At 53.1% G+C, this 21,878-nt stretch overlaps 2 protein-coding genes across 2 annotated transcripts in view; both read right to left on the bottom strand.

The window, feature by feature from the left end:
* Positions 1-21,878, bottom strand: part of LOC142908398 (putative pre-mRNA-splicing factor ATP-dependent RNA helicase PRP1) — an 84,882-nt gene that overhangs the window by 8,268 nt on the left and 54,736 nt on the right. Inside the window, exons 11-14 of the mRNA XM_076059006.1 lie at positions 19,734-19,925; positions 11,054-11,176; positions 6,509-6,699; positions 4,595-4,764 (exon numbers count right to left, since the gene is read on the bottom strand). Coding sequence (XP_075915121.1) covers positions 4,595-4,764; positions 6,509-6,699; positions 11,054-11,176; positions 19,734-19,925 — 676 coding nt within the window. The remainder of the gene's footprint in view (positions 1-4,594; positions 4,765-6,508; positions 6,700-11,053; positions 11,177-19,733; positions 19,926-21,878) is intronic.
* LOC142908400 (uncharacterized) lies at positions 15,315-18,400 on the bottom strand. Its single transcript, XM_076059012.1, has 3 exons — positions 18,391-18,400; positions 16,496-17,640; positions 15,315-16,118 (listed from the first exon to the last, which is right to left on the bottom strand). Exons 1-2 carry the CDS (start codon positions 18,398-18,400, stop codon positions 16,559-16,561), a joined length of 1,092 nt encoding a protein of 363 aa, XP_075915127.1. The 3' UTR covers positions 15,315-16,118; positions 16,496-16,558.

Genomic DNA, 21,878 nt, shown 5'->3' with positions numbered 1-21,878 from the left:
ACACACAGTGAGATACACACAGTGAGATACACATACAGTGAGATACACACACAGTGAGATACACACACGGTGAGATACACACACAGTGACACACACACACAGACACACACACAGTGAGATACACACAGTGAGATACACACAGTGAGATACACACACACACAGTGACACACACAGTGAGATACACAGTGACACACACAGTGACACACACACAGTGAGATACACACACAGTGAGATACACACAGTGAGATACACACACAGTGAGATACACACAGTGACACACACACACAGACACACACACAGTGAGATACACACACACACACACAGTGACACACACAGAGACACACACCGTGACACACAAAGTGACACACACACACACAGTGAGATACACACACACACACGGTGAGGTATACACACACAGACACAGTGACACACACACAGAGAGATACACACACACAGACACACACACAGACACACACACAGACAGAGAGACACACACACACGGTGAGGTATACACACACAGACACAGTGACACACACACACAGACAGTGACACACACACAGACAGAGAGACACACCGTGACACACACACAGAAACACACACAGTGAGATACACACACACACACAGACACACACACACAGTGAGATACACAGTGACACACACACACAGAGACACACACACACCGTGACACACACACAGAGACACACACAGTGAGATACACACACACACAGTGACACACACACACACGGTGAGGTATACACACACACAGACACAGTGAGATACACAGTGACACACACACACAGAGACACACACACACCGTGACACACACACACAGAGACACACACAGTGAGATACACACACACAAAGACACACACACAGTGACACACACACAGAGACACACACAGTGAGATACACACACACACAGACACACACACAGTGAGATACACACTGACACACACACAGACACACACACACACACCGTGATACACACACACACAGACACACACAGTGAGATACACACACAAAGTGACACACACACACACAGTGAGATACACACACACACACGGTGAGGTATACACACACAGACACAGTGACACACACACACAGAGATACACACACAGAGACACACACACACAGAGAGACACACAGAGAGACACACAGTGAAATACACACACACACACAGAGACACACAGTGACACACACACAGACAGAGAGACACACACAGTGACACACACACAGACACACACAGTGAGATACACACACACAGACATACACAGTGACACACACAAACAGTGACACACACATACAGAGACACACACAGACAGAGAGACACACAGTGACACACACACACCGTGACACACAAAGTGACACACACACAGAGACACACACAGTGACACACACAGTGAGACACACACACACAGTGACACACATACACAGTGAGACACACACACAGACACACACACAGACAGAGAAACACACAGTGAGATACACACACACAGACACACACAGTGAGATACACACACACACACACAGACAGAGAGACACACAGTGACACACATACACAGTGACACACACAGTGACACACACAGTGAGATACACACACACACACAGACACACACAGTGAGATGCACAGTGAGACACACACACAGACACACACACAGTGAGATACACACACACACAGACACACACAGTGAGATACACACACACACAGAGACACACACAGTGAGATACACACACACACAGACACACACAGTGAGATGCACAGTGAGACACACACAGAGACACAAACACAGTGAGATACACACACACACAGAGACACACACACATACAGAGAGACACACAGTGACACACACAGTGAGATACACACACACACAGACACACACAGTGAGATACAGTGACACACACACACACAGTGACACACACAGACACACACACAGTGACACACACAGACACACGGTGAGGTATACACACACAGACACAGTGACACACACACCGTGACACACACACAGTGAGATACACAGTGAGTGTCTGAGTGTCTGACTGAGTGACTGAGTGGGTGAGCGAGGTGGTGAGTGAGTGACTGAGTGGCTGACTGAGTGTCTGAGTGAGTGGCTGAGTGGGTGAGCGAGGTGGTGAGTGAGTGACTGAGTGTCTGAGTGTCTGAGTGAGTGGCTGAGTGGGTGAGCGAGGTGGTGAGTGAGTGACTGAGTGTCTGAGTGTCTGAGTGAGTGGCTGAGTGGGTGAGCGAGGTGGTGAGTGAGTGACTGAGTGTCTGAGTGAGTGACTGAGTGTCTGAGTGAATGAGTGACTGAGTGAGTGAGTGGGTGAGCGAGGTGGTGAGTTATCTCCTCACCAGTCTGGCTTGACGTCTGTCACTGTACGGATGTAGTTCTTGGTGGTGAGTGACTGAGTGAGTGACTGAGTGGGTGAGTGTGTGTCTGAGTGACTGACTGACTGAGTGTCTGAGTGAGTGACTGAGTGACTGAGCGAGTGAATGACTGAGTGGGTGAGTGAGTGTCTGAGTGTCTGACTGAGTGTCTGACTGAGTGACTGAGTGTCTGACTGAGTGAGTGAGTGACTGAGTGTCTGAGTGACTGTCTGACTGAGTGAGTGTCTGACTGAGTGAGTGAGTGACTGAGTGACTGAGTGTCTGACTGAGTGAGTGTCTGAGTGAGTGTCTGACTGAGTGACTGAGTGACTGAGTGTCTGACTGAGTGAGTGACTGAGTGACTGAGTGTCTGACTGAGTGAGTGACTGAGTGACTGAGTGTCTGACTGAGTGAGTGAGTGAGTGACTGAGTGTCTGACTGATTGAGTGTCTGACTGAGTGAGTGACTGAGTGAGTGAGTGAGTGTCTGACTCAGTGAGTGTCTGAGTGAGTGAGTGGCTGACTGAGTGAGTGACTGAGTGGGTGAGTGACTGAGTGAGTGAGTGGTTGAGTGAGTGACTGAGTGGGTGAGTGAGTGTCTGAGTGAATGAGTGACTGATTGAGTGACTGTCTGAGTGAATGACTGACTGACTGAGTGTCTGAGTGAGTGACTGAGTGGGTGAGCGAGGTGGTGAGTGACTGAGTGAGTGGGTGAGCGAGGTGGTGAGTTATCCCCTCACCAGTCTGGCTTGACGTCTGTGACTGTACGGATGTAGTTCTTGGTGGTGAGTGACTGAGTGAGTGTCTGAGTGGGTGAGTGTGTGTCTGAGTGACTGACTGATTGAGTGTCTGACTGAGTGACTGAGTGACTGTCTGACTGAGTGAGTGTCTGAGTGAGTGAGTGGCTGACTGAGTGAGTGACTGAGTGGGTGAGTGACTGAGTGAGTGGCTGACTGACTGAGTGAGTGTCTGAGTGTCTGAGTGAATGAGTGACTGATTGAGTGACTGACTGAGTGTCTGAGTGAGTGAGTGAGTGGGTGAGCGAGGTGGTGAGTGAGTGAGTGGGTGAGCGAGGTGGTGAGTTATCTCCTCACCAGTCTGGCTTGACGTCTGTGACTGTACGGATGTAGTTCTTGGTGGTGAGTGACTGAGTGAGTGTCTGAGTGAGTGACTGAGTAGGTGAGTGAGTGTCTGAGTGTCTGACTGAGTGAGTGTCTGAGTGAGTGGCTGACTGAGTGAGTGAGTGACTGAGTGGGTGAGTGACTGAGTGGGTGAGTGAGTGAGTGACTGAGTGAGTGAATGAGTGTCTGACTGAGTGACTGAGTGGGTGAGCGAGGTAGTGAGTGACTGAGTGACTGAGTGAATGACTGACTGAGTGAGTGAGTGGGTGGGTGAGCGAGTGAGTGACTGAGTGACTGAGTGAATGACTGACTGAGTGAGTGAGTGGGTGACTGAGTGGGTGACTGAGTGAGTGTCTGACTGAGTGAGTGTCTGAGTGAGTGAGTGGCTGACTGAGTGAGTGAGTGATTGAGTGACTGTCTGACTGAGTGTCTGACTGACTGACTGAGTGTCTGAGTGAGTGAGTGGGTGAGCGAGGTGGTGAGTGAGTGAGTGGGTGAGCGAGGTGGTGAGTTAGCTCCTCACCAGTCTGGCTTGACGTCTGTCACTGTACGGATGTAGTTCTTGGTGGTGAGTGAGTGAGTGAGTGTCTGAGTGAGTGACTGAGTAGGTGAGTGAGTGGGTGAGTGTCTGAGTGAGTGTCTGAATGAGTGTCTGAGTGAGTGAGTGGGTGAGCGAGGTGGTGAGTGAGTGAGTGGGTGAGCGAGGTGGTGAGTAGCCGGCTAACTCACCAGTCTGGCTTGACGTCTGTGACTGTACGGATGTAGTTCTTGGTGGTGAGTGACTGAGTGAGTGACTGACTGAGTGTCTGACTGAGTGACTGAATGAGTGTCTGAGTGACTGAGTGAGTGGGTGAGCGAGGTGGTGAGTAGCCGGCTAACTCACCAGTCTGGCTTGACGTCTGTGACTGTACGGATGTAGTTCTTGGTGGTGAGTGACTGAGTGAGTGTCTGAGTGAGTGACTGAGTAGGTGAGTGAGTGTCTGAGTGTCTGACTGACTGAGTGAGTGTCTGAGTGAGTGAGTGGCTGACTGAGTGAGTGAGTGACTGAGTGGGTGAGTGACTGAGTGAGTGAGTGGGTGAGCGAGGTGGTGAGTAGCCGGCTAACTCACCAGTCTGGCTTGACGTCTGTGACTGTACGGATGTAGTTCTTGGTGGTGAGCACGAACTCGTTATAGAGGACCCACTCGGGCTTGTGGTCCAGGCACGTGGACGGGTGGAGCTGGACCACCTGGTTATCCTTCACTGTCAGGTAGTGTCCCGTTCGCTCCAGGTGAGCTACCTGCTCACCAGCACACGCAGACGCGCAGCTCACCAGCACGCTCACCAACACGCTCACCACCACGCTCACCACACACACGCTCACCACAGACACACAGCTCACCAGCACGCTCACCACAGACACGCTCACCACAGACACACAGCTCACCAGCACGCTCACCACAGACACGCAGCTCACCAGCACGCTCACCAACACGCTCACCACAGACACGCTCACCACAGACACACAGCTCACCAGCACGCTCACCAACACGCTCACCAGCACGCTCACCACAGACACGCAGCTCACCAGCACGCTCACCAACACGCTCACCAGCACGCTCACCACAGACACGCAGCTCACCAGCACGCTCACCAACACGCTCACCAGCACGCTCACCACAGACACGCAGCTCACCAGCACGCTCACCACAGACACGCTCACCACCACGCTCACCACCACGCTCACTCACCACCACGCTCACCACAGACACGCTCACCAGCACGCTCACCACCACGCTCACCACCACGCTCACCAGCACGCTCACCACCACGCTCACCACACACACGCAGCTCACCAGCACGCTCACCAACACGCTCACCACAGACACGCTCACCAGCACGCTCACCAGCACGCTCACCAACACGCTCACCAACACGCTCACCAGCGACACACAGCTCACCAGCACGCTCACCACAGACACACAGCTCACCAGCACGCTCACCACAGACACGCTCACCAACACGCTCACCAACACGCTCACCAACACGCTCACCACACACGCTCACCAGCACGCTCACCAACACGCTCACCAGCACGCTCACCACAGACACACAGCTCACCAGCACGCTCACCAACACGCTCACCAGCACGCTCACCACAGACACACAGCTCACCAGCACGCTCACCAGCACGCTCACCACAGACACACAGCTCACCAGCACGCTCACCACACACACGCAGACACGCAGCTCACCAGCACGCTCTGTGCTAGTACCACACCGCTGGTACCACACCGCTGGTACCACCACTACCTCTAGAACCACACCGCTGGTACCACCACTACCTCTAGAACCACACCGCTGGTACCACCACTACCTCTAGCACCACACCGCTGGTACCACCACCACCACTACCGCTGGTACCACCACTACCTCTAGCACCACACCGCTGGTACCACCACCACTACCGCTGGTACCACCACCACCACCGCTGGTACCACCACTACCTGCATGAAGAATCCCGACACCAGTGCCCGCCGAATGTTGCTGTAGTAGTCCCGGCTGGTGAACTCCGCTGGTACCACCACTACCTCTAGAACCACACCGCTGGTACCACCACTACCTCTAGAACCACACCGCTGGTACCACCACTACCTCTAGAACCACACCGCTGGTACCACCACCACTACCGCTGGTACCACCACCACTACCGCTGGTCCCAGGTACCTGCATGAAGAATCCCGACACCAGTGCCCGCCGAATGTTGCTGTAGTAGTCTCGGCTGGTGAACTCCGCTGGTACCACCACTACCTCTAGAACCACTACCGCTGGTACCACCACCACTACCGCTGGTACCACCACCACTACCGCTGGTACCACCACTACCTGCATGAAGAATCCCGACACCAGTGCCCGCCGAATGTTGCTGTAGTAGTCCCGGCTGGTGAACTCCGCTGGTACCACCACTACCTCTAGAACCACACCGCTGGTACCACCACCACTACCGCTGGTACCACCACCACTACCGCTGGTACCACCACTACCTGCATGAAGAATCCCGACACCAGTGCCCGCCGAATGTTGCTGTAGTAGTCTCGGCTGGTGAACTCCGTGGATCTCCGCGGGAGGGCAAAGCGATCCATGATGCGGCCCAGCTGCTGACGGACGTTGTCAGCTGACATGAGCGAGCGGTAGTTGACGAAATTGTCATAACACCACTGGTTAGAGTCGTGGTCTGGGGTGGTGAGTGTGGTGAGTGTGGTGGTGAGTGTGGTGGGTGTGGTGAGTGGTGTGGTGGGTGGGTGAGTGTGGTGAGTGAGTGGGTGAGTGAGTGGGTGAGTGAGTGCGTGGGTGGGTGAGTGGGGTGATGAGTGTGGTGAGTGTGGTGAGTGTGGTGAGTGTGGTGGTGAGTGTGGTGAGTGTGGTGAGTGAGTAGGTGGGTGGGTGAGTGAGTGAATGAGTGGGTGAGTGTGGTGTGGTGGGGGGGTGAGTGTGGTGAGTGTGGTGAGTGTGGTGAGTGAGTGGGTGAGTGGGGGGGTGAGTGGGTGGGTGGGGTGAGTGGTGAGTGTGGTGGTGAGTGTGGTGAGTGTGGTGGTGGGGGGGTGAGTGTGGTGTGGTGGGGGGGTGAGTGTGTGGGTGAGTGAGTGTGTGAGTGGGTGGGTGAGTGGGTGAGTGAGTGCGTGAGTGTGGTGAGTGAGTGAATGAGTGGGTGCGTGGTTGGGCGAGTGTGTGGGTGGGTGAGAGTGTGGTGAGTGTGGTGAGTGGTGTGGTGGGTGTGGTGAGTGTGGTGAGTGTGGTGAGTGTGGTGTGGTGAGTGTGGTGATGGGGGGGTGAGTGTGGTGTGGTGGGGGGGTGAGTGAGTGAGTGGGTGAGTGGGTGAGTGTGGAGAGTGTGGTGGGTGGTGGTGTGGTGAGTGAGTGAGTGGGTGGGTGAGTGGGTGGGTGTGGTGAGTGTGGTGAGTGGTGTGGTGGGGGGGTGGGTGGGTGGGTGAGTGGTGGTGGTGAGTGTGGTGAGTGTGGTGAGTGAGTGGGTGTGGTGGTGAGTGTGGTGAGTGGGTGGGTGAGTGGGTGAGTGAGTGAGTGAGTGGGTGAGTGGGTGAGTGGGTGGGTGGGTGAGTGGGTGGGTGAGTGGGTGGGTGAGTGAGTGAGTGAGTGGGTGGGTGAGTGGGTGGGTGGGTGAGTGGGTGAGTGAGTGGGTGGTTGAGTGGGTGGGTGAGTGGGTGGGTGAGTGAGTGAGTGGGTGGTTGAGTGGGTGGGTGAGTGGGTGGGTGAGTGAGTGAGTGGGTGGTTGAGTGGGTGGGTGTGGTGGTGTGGTGAGTGAGTGAGTGGGTGAGTGGGTGAGTGGTGTGGTGGGTGGTGGTGGTGAGTGTGGTGAGTGAGTGTGGTGAGTGTGGTGAGTGTGGTGAGTGTGGTGTGGTGGGTGGTGTGGTGGGTGGGTGAGTGTGTGGTTGAGTGTGTGGGTGAGTGAGTGGGTGGGTGAGTTGGTGAGTGTGGGGTGAGTGAGGGGTGAGGGAGAGGTGAGGGATTGAGGCAGAGGGGTTGAGGGTGAGGGACAGAACAGAGATTCCGTGAGGTACAGCACAGCTCACCACAATAACCACTACCCCCCGTGTGTGTCTATGTGTGTGTACACTGTGTGTGTGTGTCTATGTGTGTGTGTGTACACTGTGTGTGTGTGTACACTGTGTGTGTGTGTACACTGTGTGTGTGTGTACACTGTGTGTGTGTGTACACTGTGTGTGTGTGTGTACACTGTGTGTGTGTGTACACTGTGTGTGTGTACACTGTGTGTGTGTGTGTGTCTGTGTACACTGTGTGTGTGTGTACACTGTGTGTGTGTACACTGTGTGTCTGTGTACACTGTGTGTGTCTATGTGTGTGTGTGTACACTGTGTGTGTCTGTGTGTGTGTCTGTGTACACTGTGTGTGTACACTGTGTGTGTGTGTGTCTATGTGTGTGTGTCTATGTGTGTGTGTGTGTGTCTGTGTACACTGTGTGTGTGTGTACACTGTGTGTGTGTACACTGTGTGTCTGTGTACACTGTGTGTGTCTATGTGTGTGTGTGTACACTGTGTGTGTCTGTGTGTGTGTCTGTGTACACTGTGTGTGTACACTGTGTGTGTGTGTCTATGTGTGTGTGTCTATGTGTGTGTGTGTGTGTCTGTGTACACTGTGTGTATGTGTACACTGTGACACTGTGTGTGTATGTGTACACTGTGTGTGTGTGTACACTGTGTGTACACTGTGTGTGTGTACACTGTGTGTGTACACTGTGTGTGTGTACACTGTGTGTGTGTACACTGTGTGTGTGTACACTGTGTGTGTGTGTACACTGTGTGTGTACACTGTGTGTGTGTACACTGTGTGTGTGTACACTGTGTGTAAGTGTGTACACTGTGTGTGTGTGTGTACACTGTGTGTGTGTGTGTACACTGTGTGTGTGTACACTGTGTGTGTGTACACTGTGTGTGTGTACACTGTGTGTGTGTACACTGTGTGTACACTGTGTGTGTGTGTGTACACTGTGTGTGTACACTGTGTGTGTGTGTGTACACTGTGTGTGTACACTGTGTGTGTACACTGTGTGTGTACACTGTGTGTGTGTGTACACTGTGTGTGTACACTGTGTGTACACTGTGTGTGTGTACACTGTGTGTACACTGTGTGTGTACACTGTGTGTGTGTGTACACTGTGTGTGTGTACACTGTGTGTGTGTGTACACTGTGTGTGTGTGTACTGTGTGTGTGTACACTGTGTGTACACACACAGTGTACACACACAGTGTACACTGTGTGTGTACACTGTGTGTGTACACTGTGTGTGTACACTGTGTGTGTGTGTACACTGTGTGTGTGTGAGTGTCTCACTCTGCTTGAAGGCGTGGTAGACGTTCAGCAGGGTGAGGTGGTCACCATCAATGTGAGCAAAACGCATCTTGGACTGTGTGTGTACACTGTGTGTGTGTACACTGTGTGTGTACACTGTGTGTGTACACTGTGTGTGTGTACACTGTGTGTACACTGAGTGTGTACACTGTGTGAGTGTCTCACTCTGCTTGAAGGCGTGGTAGACGTTCAGCAGGGTGAGGTGGTCACCATCAATGTGAGCAAAACGCATCTTGGACTGTGTGTGTGTGTGTGTACACTGTGTGTGTGTGTACACTGTGTGTGTGTACACTGTGTGTGTACACTGAGTGTGTGTGTGTACTGTGTGTGTGTACACTGTGTGTGTACACTGAGTGTCTCACTCTGCTTGAAGGCGTGGTAGACGTTCAGCAGGGTGAGGTGGTCACCATCAATGTGAGCAAAACGCATCTTGGTCTGTGTGTGTACACTGTGTGTGTGTGTGTACACTGTGTGTGTGTGTACACTGTGTGTGTGTGTACACTGTGTGTGTGAGTGTCTCACTCTGCTTGAAGGCGTGGTAGACGTTCAGCAGGGTGAGGTGGTCACCATCAATGTGAGCAAAACGCATCTTGGACTGTGTGTGTACACTGTGTGTGTGTGTGTACACTGTGTGTGTGTGTACACTGTGTGTGTGTACACTGTGTGTGTGTGTACACTGTGTGTACACTGTGTGTACACTGAGTGTGTGTGAGTGTCTCACTCTGCTTGAAGGCGTGGTAGACGTTCAGCAGGGTGAGGTGGTCACCATCAATGTGAGCAAAACGCATCTTGGATTGTGTGTGTACACTGTGTGTGTGTACACTGTGTGTGTGTGTACACTGTGTGTGTGTGTACACTGTGTGTGTGTACACTGTGTGTGTGTGAGTGTCTCACTCTGCTTGAAGGCGTGGTAGACGTTCAGCAGGGTGAGGTGGTCACCATCAATGTGAGCAAAACGCATCTTGGATTGTGTGTGTGTACACTGTGTGTGTGTACACTGTGTGTGTGTGTGTACACTGTGTGTACACTGTGTGTGTGTACACTGTGTGTGTGTACACTGTGTGTACACTGTGTGTGTGTACACTGTGTGTGTGTACACTGTGTGTGTGTACACTGTGTGTGTACACTGTGTGTGTGTGTACACTGTGTGTGTACACTGTGTGTGTGTGTGTACACTGTGTGTGTGTACACTGAGTGTCTCACTCTGCTTGAAGGCGTGGTAGACGTTCAGCAGGGTGAGGTGGTCACCATCAATGTGAGCAAAACGCATCTTGGACTGTGTGTGTACACTGTGTGTGTGTACACTGTGTGTGTACACTGTGTGTGTGTGTGTACACTGTGTGTACACTGTGTGTGTGTACACTGTGTGTGTGTACACTGTGTGTACACTGTGTGTGTGTACACTGTGTGTGTGTACACTGTGTGTGTACACTGTGTGTGTGTACACTGTGTGTGTGTGTACACTGTGTGTGTGACACTGTGTGTGTGTACACTGTGTGTACACTGTGTGTGTGAGTGTCTCACTCTGCTTGAAGGCGTGGTAGACGTTCAGCAGGGTGAGGTGGTCACCATCAATGTGAGCAAAACGCATCTTGGACTGTGTGTGTACACTGTGTGTGTGTACACTGTGTGTGTGTGTACACTGTGTGTGTGACACTGTGTGTGTGTACACTGTGTGTACACTGTGTGTGTGAGTGTCTCACTCTGCTTGAAGGCGTGGTAGACGTTCAGCAGGGTGAGGTGGTCACCATCAATGTGAGCAAAACGCATCTTGGATTCATCGGCGGCCTTCTTGGCTTCCGTCGGTCTCACAAAGCACTGCGGGACTACAGAGGGTCGGCCATACGCTCACCACCACGCTCGCTCACCACCACGCTCACCAACACACTCACCCACACACCGCTCACCCACACGGTCACTCACTCAACCACACGCTCACCCACACACTCGCTCACTCAACCACACGCTCACTCAACCACACACCGCTCACCACCACACTCACTCACCACCACGCTCACCACCACGCTCGCTCACCACCACGCTCGCTCACTACGCTCGCTCACCACCACGCTCACCCACACACCGCTCACCCACACGGTCACTCACTCAACCACACGCTCACCCACACACTCGCTCACTCAACCACACGCTCACTCAACCACACACCGCTCACCACCACACTCACTCACCACCACGCTCACCACCACGCTCGCTCACCACCACGCTCGCTCACTACGCTCGCTCACCACCACGCTCACCCACACACCGCTCACCCACACACTCACTCACTCAACCACACGCTCACCCACACACTCACTCACTCAACCACACGCTCACTCAACCACACACCGCTCACCACCACACTCACTCACCACCACGCTCACCAACACGCTCGCTCACCACATACGCTCACCACCACGCTCACCACCACGCTCGCTCACCACCACGCTCGCTCACCACCACGCTCACCACCACGCTCGCTCACCACCACGCTCACCACCACGCTCGCTCACCACCACGCTCACTCAACCACCCACTCACTCAACCACACACCGCTCACCACCACGCTCACCCACACACTCGCTCACCACCACACTCACTCAACCACACACCGCTCACCACCACGCTCACCACCACGCTCGCTCACCACCACGCTCACCAACACGCTCACCACCACGCTCACTCAACCACACGCTCACCACCACGCTCACCCACACCGCTCACCCACCACGCTTACTCACCCACACGCTCACCACCACGCTCACTCAACCACACGCTCACTCACCCACACCGCTCACCCACACGCTCGCTCACCCACACGCTCGCTCACCCACACGCTCACCCACCCACACGCTCACCCACACACTCACCTACACGCTCACTCACCCACATGCTCGCACGCTCACCCACACACACGCTCACCCACCCACACGCTCGCTCATCCACACGCTCACCCACACACACGCTCACCCACCCACATGCTCACTCACCCACACACACGCTCACCCACACGCTCACCCACTCACTCACCCACACGCTCACCCACTCACCCCCACGCTCACCCACACACCGCTCACCCACAAGCTCACCCACACACACGCTCACCCACACGCTCACCCACACACACGCTCACCCACCCACACGCTCACTCACCCACACACACGCTCACCCACACGCTCACCCACTCACTCACCCACACGCTCACCCACTCACCCCCACGCTCACCCACACGCTCACACACCCACATGCTCACCCACACACACGTTCACCCCCACGCTCACCCACACACACGCTCACAAGCTCACCCACTCGCTCACCCACTCACCCACTCACCCACTCGCTCACCCACTCACCCACTCACCCACTCACTCACCCACTCACCCACCCACCCACTCACTCACCCACGACTACTTACCAGGTGGTGACGTGGGGCGGGGGTGGTGGAGTGGTGAGCGTCATTCCCTCACTGGTGAGCGAGTGGTGAGTGGGTGGGTGAGTGGTGAGCGAGTGGGTGAGCGGGTGGGTGAGCGGGTGGGTGCGTGGATGGGTGGGTGAGTGGGTGATTGAGTGAGTGAGTGGGTGAGTGGGTGAGTGGATGAGTGAGTGAGTGAGTGCGTGGATGGGTGGATGAGTGAGTGAGTGAGTGGGTGGGTGAGTGGGTGAGTGAGTGAGTGAGTGGGTGAGTGGATGAGTGAGTGAGTGGGTGCGTGGATGGGTGGGTGAGTGGGTGAGTGAGGTGGTGAGTAAGTGGGTGAGTGACTGGGTGAGTGGGTGGATGGATGAGTGAATGATTGAGTGAGTGGGTGAGCAAGTGGGTGAGTGAGTGACTGACTGAGTGACTGACTGACTGAGTGGCTGACTGACTGAATGGCTGACTGAGTGGGTGACTGAGTGAGTGACTGAGTGAGTCAGCGGCTGAGTGGGTGAGCGAGGTGGTGAGTAACTCACCAGTCTGGATTGACGTCTGTGACTGTACGGATGTAGTTCTTGGTGGTGACTGAGTGACTGACTGAGTGACTGACTGACTGTGTGACTGACTGAGTGACTGACTGACTGAGTGACTGACTGAGTGACTGACTGACTGAGTGGCTGACTGAGTGGCTGACTGACTGAGTGGCTGAGTGGGTGACTGAGTGAGTGACTGAGTGAGTCAGTGGCTGAGTGACTGAGTGAGTGAATGAGTGAGTGACTGAGTGAGTGACTGAGTGACTGACTGAGTGACTGACTGAGTGACTGAGTGACTGACTGAGTGACTGAGTGACTGACTGAGTGACTGAGTGACTGAGTGAGTGACTGACTGAGTGACTGACTGAGTGACTAACTGAGTGACTGACTGAGTGACTGACTGAGTGACTGAGTGACTGACTGAGTGACTGACTGAGTGACTGACTGACTGACTGAGTGACTGACTGAGTGACTGAGTGAGTGAGTGACTGAGTGACTGACTGAGTGATTGACTGACTGACTGAGTGACTGACTGAGTGACTGAGTGAGTGAGTGACTGAGTGGCTGAGTGACTGAGTGATTGACTGAGTGATTGACTGAGTGAATGACTGAGTAAGTGAATGAGTGAGTGACTGAGTGACTGAGTGATTGACTGACTGAGTGAGTAAGTGAATGAGTGAGTGAATGACTGAGTGACTGACTGAGTGACTGACTGACTGAGTGACTGACTGACTGAGTGACTGACTGACTGACTGACTGAGTGACTGACTGACTGACTGAGTGACTGACTGAGCTCACCACTCACCTGACAGCATGGCGGTGATGGAGAGGATCTCGTTGGAGCAGTAGCAGTCACACGAGTTAATGACTGACTGAGTGACTGACTGAGTGACTGACTGAGTGACTGAGAGACTGACTGAGTGAGTGAGTGACTGAGTGACTGACTGAGTGACTGAGTGAGTGAGTGACTGAGTGGCTGAATGACTGACTGAGTGATTGACTGACTGACTGAGTGACTGACTGAGTGACTGAGTGAGTGAGTGACTGAGTGGCTGAGTGACTGAGTGATTGACTGAGTGATTGACTGAGTGAATGACTGAGTAAGTGAATGAGTGAGTGACTGAGTGACTGAGTGATTGACTGACTGAGTGAGTAAGTGAATGAGTGAGTGAATGACTGAGTGACTGACTGAGTGACTGACTGACTGACTGAGTGACTGACTGACTGAGTGACTGACTGACTGACTGAGTGACTGAGTGACTGAGTGGGTGAGTGACTGACTGAGTGACTGACTGAGTGACTGAGTGAGTGACTGAGCGAGTGACTGACTGAGTGACTGATTGAGTGACTGAGTGAGTGACTGAATGACTGACTGACTGAGTGACTGACTGAGTGACTGACTGAGTGGCTGACTGACTGAGTGGGTGAGTGAGTGATTGACTGAGTGACTGAGTGAGTGAATGACTGACTGAGTGACTGACTGAGTGACTGAGTGACTGACTGAGTGACTGAGTGACTGACTGACTGACTGAGTGACTGACTGAGTGACTGACTGAGCCCACCACTCACCTGACAGCATGGCGGTGATGGAGAGGATCTCGTTGGAGCAGTAGCAGTCACACGAGTTAATGACTGACTGAGTGACTGACTGAGTGAGTGACTGAGTGACTGACTGAGTGACTGACTGACTGACTGAGTGAGTGAGTGACTGAGTGAGTGACTGACTGAGTGACTGACTGAGTGAGTGACTGACTGAGTGACTGACTGACTGACTGAGTGACTGACTGAGTGACTGACTGAGTGACTGACTGAGTGACTGACTGACTGAGTGACTGACTGACTGACTGAGTGACTGACTGACTGAGTGAGTGACTGAGTGACTGAGTGAGTGAGTGACTGAGTGAGTGACTGACTGAGTGACTGACTGAGTGAGTGACTGACTGACTGAGTGACTGAGTGACTGAGTGACTGACTGAGTGACTGACTGAGTGACTGAGTGACTGACTGACTGAGTGACTGACTGAGTGACTGAGTGAGTGAGTGACTGAGTGAATGACTGAGTAAGTGAATGAGTGAGTGACTGAGTGACTGAGTGATTGACTGACTGAGTGGGTGAGTGACTGAGTGACTGAGTGAGTGACTGACTGAGAGACTGACTGACTGAGTGACTGACTGAGTGACTGACTGACTGACTGACTGACTGACTGAGTGACTGACTGACTGAGCCCACCACTCACCTGACAGCATGGCGGTGATGGAGAGGATCTCGTTGGAGCAGTAGCAGTCACACGAGTTAATGACTGACTGAGTGAGTGACTGAGTGACTGACTGAGTGACTGACTGACTGACTGAGCGACTGACTGAGTGACCCCACCACTCACCACTCACCTGACAGCATGGCGGTGATGGAGAGGATCTCGTTGGAGCAGTAGCAGTCACACGAGTTAATGACTGACTGAGTGACTGACTGAGTGACTGAGTGACTGAGTGACTGACTGACTGAGTGACTGACTGAGTGACTGAGTGACTGAGTGGGTGACTGAGTGAGTGACTGAGTGAGTGAGTGAATGAGTTAATGACTGACTGAGTGGGTGAGTGACTGAGTGACTGAGTGAGTGAATGAGTGAGTGACTGACTGACTGAGTGACTGACTGAGTGACTGACTGAGCTCACCACTCACCACTCACCTGACAGCATGGCGGTGATGGAGAGGATCTCGTTGGAGCAGTAGCAGTCACACGAGTTAATGACTGACTGAGTGACTGACTGAGTGACTGACTGAGTGACTGAGTGACTGACTGACTGACTGAGCCCACCACTCACCTGACAGCATGGCGGTGATGGAGAGGATCTCGTTGGAGCAGTAGCAATCACACGAGTTAATGACTGACTGAGTGACTGACTGAGTGACTGAGAGACTGACTGAGTGACTGACTGAGTGACTGAGTGACTGAGTGAGTGAATGAGTGAGTGAGTGACTGACTGAGAGACTGACTGAGTGACTGACTGAGTGACTGACTGAGTGACTGACTGACTGAGTGAGTGACTGACTGAGTGACTGACTGAGTGACTGAGTGACTGACTGAGTGACTGACTGAGTGACTGACTGAGTGACTGAGTGACTGACTGAGTGACTGACTGAGTGACTGACTGAGTGACTGACTGACTGACTGAGTGACTGACTGACTGACTGAGCCCACCACTCACCTGACAGCATGGCGGTGATGGAGAGGATCTCGTTGGAGCAGTAGCAGTCACACGAGTTAATGACTGACTGAGTGACTGACTGAGTGACTGAGTGACTGACTGAGTGACTGACTGAGTGACTGACTGAGTGACTGACTGAGTGACTGAGTGACTGACTGAGTGATTGACTGAGTGACTGACTGACTGACTGAGTGACTGACTGAGTGACTGACTGACTGACTGAGTGAGTGACTGAGTGAGTGAGTGACTGAGTGACTGAGTGAGTGACTGAGTGACTGACTGAGTGACTGAGTGACTGACTGACTGACTGAGTGGGTGAGTGAGTGATTGACTGAGTGACTGACTGAGTGAGTGAATGAGTGAGTGAGTGACTGACTGAGAGACTGACTGAGTGACTGACTGAGTGACTGACTGACTGACTGAGTGACTGACTGACCCCACCACCCACCACTCACCTGACAGCATGGCGGTGATGGAGAGGATCTCGTTGGAGCAGTAGCAGTCACACGAGTTAATGACTGACTGAGTGACTGAGTGAGTGACTGACTGAGTGACTGAGTGGCTGAGTGGGTGAGTGACTGAGTGAGTGAATGAGTGGGTGACTGAGTGAGTGACTGACTGACTGAGTGAATGAGTGGGTGACTGACTGAGTGGCTGACTGACTGACTGAGTGGGTGAGTGAGTGATTGACTGAGTGACTGAGTGAGTGAATGAGTGAGTGACTGACTGACTGACTGACTGAGTGACTGACCCCACCACCCACCACTCACCTGACAGCATGGCGGTGATGGAGAGGATCTCGTTGGAGCAGTAGCAGTCACACGAGTTAATGACTGACTGAGTGACTGACTGACTGAGTGACTGACTGAGTGACTGACTGACTGACTGAGTGGGTGAGTGAGTGATTGACTGAGTGACTGACTGAGTGAGTGAATGAGTGAGTGAGTGACTGACTGAGAGACTGACTGAGTGACTGACTGAGTGACTGACTGAGTGACTGACTGACTGACTGAGTGAGTGAGTGAGTGATTGACTGAGTGACTGACTGAGTGAGTGAATGAGTGAGTGAGTGACTGACTGACTGAGTGACTGACTGACTGACTGAGCGACTGACTGACTGACTGAGTGACTGACTGAGCTCACCACCCACCACTCACCACTCACCTGACAGCATGGCGGTGATGGAGAGGATCTCGTTGGAGCAGTAGCAATCACACGAGTTAATGACTGACTGAGTGACTGACTGACTGACTGAGTGACTGAGTGACTGACTGAGTGACTGAGTGACTGACTGAGTGACTGACTGACTGACTGAGTGGGTGAGTGAGTGATTGACTGAGTGACTGACTGAGTGAGTGAATGAGTGAGTGAGTGACTGACTGAGAGACTGACTGAGTGAGTGACTGACTGACTGACTGAGTGACTGACTGAGTGACTGACTGAGCCCACCACTCACCTGACAGCATGGCGGTGATGGAGAGGATCTCGTTGGAGCAGTAGCAGTCACACGAGTTAATGACTGACTGAGTGACTGACTGACTGACTGAGTGACTGACTGAGTGAGTGAATGAGTGAGTGAATGAGTGAGTGAGTGACTGACTGAGTGAGTGAATGAGTGAGTGACTGACTGACTGAGTGAGTGACTGAGTGGGTGAGTGAGTGATTGACTGAGTGACTGAGTGAGTGAATGAGTGAGTGACTGACTGAGTGACTGACTGAGTGACTGACTGAGTGGCTGACTGACTGACTGAGTGGGTGAGTGAGTGATTGACTGAGTGACTGACTGAGTGAGTGAATGAGTGAGTGAGTGACTGACTGAGAGACTGACTGAGTGACTGACTGAGTGACTGACTGACTGACTGAGTGACTGACTGAGCCCACCACTCACCTGACAGCATGGCGGTGATGGAGAGGATCTCGTTGGAGCAGTAGCAATCACACGAGTTAATGACTGACTGAGTGACTGACTGAGTGACTGACTGACTGACTGAGTGACTGACTGACTGAGTGACTGACTGAGTGACTGACTGAGCTCACCACTCACCACTCACCTGACAGCATGGCGGTGATGGAGAGGATCTCGTTGGAGCAGTAGCAGTCACACGAGTTAATGACTGACTGAGTGACTGACTGAGTGACTGAGTGACTGACTGAGTGAGTGAGTGACTGAGTGAGTGACTGAGTGATTGACTGAGTGAATGAGTGGGTGACTGAGTGAGTGAATGAGTGGGTGACTGACTGAGTGGCTGACTGACTGACTGAGTGGGTGAGTGAGTGATTGACTGAGTGACTGAGTGAGTGAATGAGTGAGTGAGTGACTGACTGACTGAGTGACTGACTGACTGACTGACTGACTGACTGAGCCCACCACTCACCTGACAGCATGGCGGTGATGGAGAGGATCTCGTTGGAGCAGTAGCAATCACACGAGTTAATGACTGACTGAGTGACTGACTGAGTGACTGACTGAGTGACTGAGTGACTGAGTGACTGACTGACTGAGTGACTGACTGACTGAGTGACTGAGTGACTGACTGAGTGACTGACTGAGCTCACCACCCACCACTCACCACTCACCTGACAGCATGGCAGTGATGGAGAGGATCTCGTTGGAGCAGTAGCAATCACACGAGTTAATGACTGACTGAGTGACTGACTGAGTGACTGACTGAGTGACTGACTGAGTGACTGACTGACTGACTGACTGACTGAGTGACTGAGTGATTGACTGAGTGATTGACTGAGTGAATGACTGAGTAAGTGAATGAGTGAGTGACTGAGTGACTGAGTGATTGACTGACTGAGTAAGTGAATGAGTGAGTGACTGACTGAGTGACTGACTGAGTGAGTGACTGACTGAGTGACTGACTGACTGACTGAGTGACTGACTGACTGACTGACTGAGTGACTGACTGAGCCCACCACTCACCTGACAGCATGGCGGTGATGGAGAGGATCTCGTTGGAGCAGTAGCAGTCACACGAGTTAATGACTGACTGAGTGACTGACTGAGTGACTGACTGAGTGACTGAGTGACTGACTGACTGAGCTCACCACCCACCACTCACCACTCACCTGACAGCATGGCGGTGATGGAGAGGATCTCGTTGGAGCAGTAGCAATCACACGAGTTAATGACTGACTGAGTGAGTGAGTGAATGAGTGAGTGACTGAGTGACTGACTGACTGACTGAGTGACTGACTGACTGAGTGACTGAGCCCACCACTCACCTGACAGCATGGCGGTGATGGAGAGGATCTCGTTGGAGCAGTAGCAATCACACGAGTTAATGAGCATCTTGGCGAGCTGAGGATCGAGCGGGAACTCTGCCATGGTGGCACCAAGCTCCGTGAGGTCCCCATCGTCATTGAGGGCCCCCAGGTAGTTCAGCAGCTCAAGGGCTCGCATCAGCGTCTCGGGGGCTACGCAGACAGACACACGCGCAGAGACACACGCAGAGAGACACACGCAGAGAGACACAGAGAGAGACAGAGAGAGAGACACAGAGAGACACTTAGAGACACACGCGCAGAGACACACACAGAGACACGCAGAGAGACACACGCAGAGAGACACAGAGAGACACACGCAGAGACACACAGAGAGACACACGCAGAGAGACACAGAGAGACACACGCAGAGACACGCAGAGAGACACACGCAGAGAGACACAGAGAGACACACGCAGAGACACACAGAGAGACACACGCAGAGAGACACAGAGAGACACACGCAGAGACACGCAGAGAGACACACGCAGAGAGACACAGAGACACAGAGACACGCACATGCAGAGAGACACAGAGAGACACGTAGAGACACACGCAGAGAGAGAGACACAGAGAGACACAGAGACACGTAGAGACACGTAGAGACACACACACAGAGACACACGCAGAGACACGTAGAGAGACACACGCAGAGAGACACGCAGAGACACACATGCAGAGAGACACGCAGAGAGACACACGCAGAGAGACACAGAGAGAGACGGAGAGACACAGAGACAGGTAGAGACACTTAGAGACACACACGCAGAGACACACACAGAGAGACACACGCAGAGAGACACGCAGAGACACGTAGAGACACTTAGAGACACACACGGAGAGAGAGAGACACAGAGAGACACACACACAGAGACACACGCAGAGAGACACGCAGAGAGACTCACACGCAGAGAGACACGCAGAGACACGTAGAGACACTTAGAGACACAGAGAGACACACACACAGAGACACACACACAGAGACACACGCAGACAGACACACGCAGAGACACGTAGAGAGACACACGCAGAGAGACACAGAGAGACGTAGAGACACTTAGAGACACACACGCAGAGAGACACACGCAGAGAGACACGCAGAGACACAGAGACACTTAGAGACACACACGGAGAGAGAGAGACACAGAGAGACACACACACAGAGACACACGCAGAGACACGCAGAGAGACACACGCAGAGAGAGAGACACAGAGAGACACAGAGACACGTAGAGACACTTAGAGACACACACACAGAGACACACGCAGAGACACGCAGAGAGACACACACGCAGAGAGACACGCAGAGACACGTAGAGACACTTAGAGACACACACGGAGAGACACAGAGAGACACTTAGAGACACACACGGAGAGAGACACTTAGAGACACACACACAGAGACACACGCAGAGACACGTAGAGAGACACACGCAGAGAGACACGCAGAGACACGTAGAGACACTTAGAGACACACACGCAGAGAGAGAGACACAGAGAGACACAGAGACACGTAGAGACACTTAGAGACACACACGGAGAGACACACGCAGAGACACGTAGAGAGACACAGAGAGACGCAGAGAGACACAGAGAGACGTAGAGACACTTAGAGACACACACGCAGAGACACACACAGAGAGACACACGCAGAGAGACACGCAGAGACACGTAGAGACACTTAGAGACACACGCAGAGAGACACAGAGACACTTAGAGACACACACGCAGAGAGACACGCAGAGACACGCAGAGACACTTAGAGACACACGCAGAGAGACACAGAGAGACACAGAGAGACACACACACAGAGACACACACAGAGACACACGCAGAGACACGCAGAGAGACACACGCAGAGAGACACGCAGAGACACTTAGAGACACACACGGAGAGAGAGAGACACAGAGAGACACACACACAGAGACACACACAGAGACACACGCATAGACACGCAGAGAGACACACGCAGAGAGACACGCAGAGACACGTAGAGACACTTAGAGACACACACGGAGAGAGAGAGACACAGAGAGACACACACACAGAGATACACACACAGAGACACACACGTAGAGACACACGCAGAGAGACACAGAGACACA

Source organism: Petromyzon marinus (assembly GCF_048934315.1).
Source record: "Petromyzon marinus isolate PM22_M1 ecotype Great Lakes invasive population chromosome 83 unlocalized genomic scaffold, UKy_Petmar_22M1.pri1.0 chr83_unloc.4, whole genome shotgun sequence".
Lineage (NCBI taxonomy): Eukaryota > Metazoa > Chordata > Hyperoartia > Petromyzontiformes > Petromyzontidae > Petromyzon > Petromyzon marinus.
This window is presented reverse-complemented; position numbering and strand designations above follow the sequence as displayed.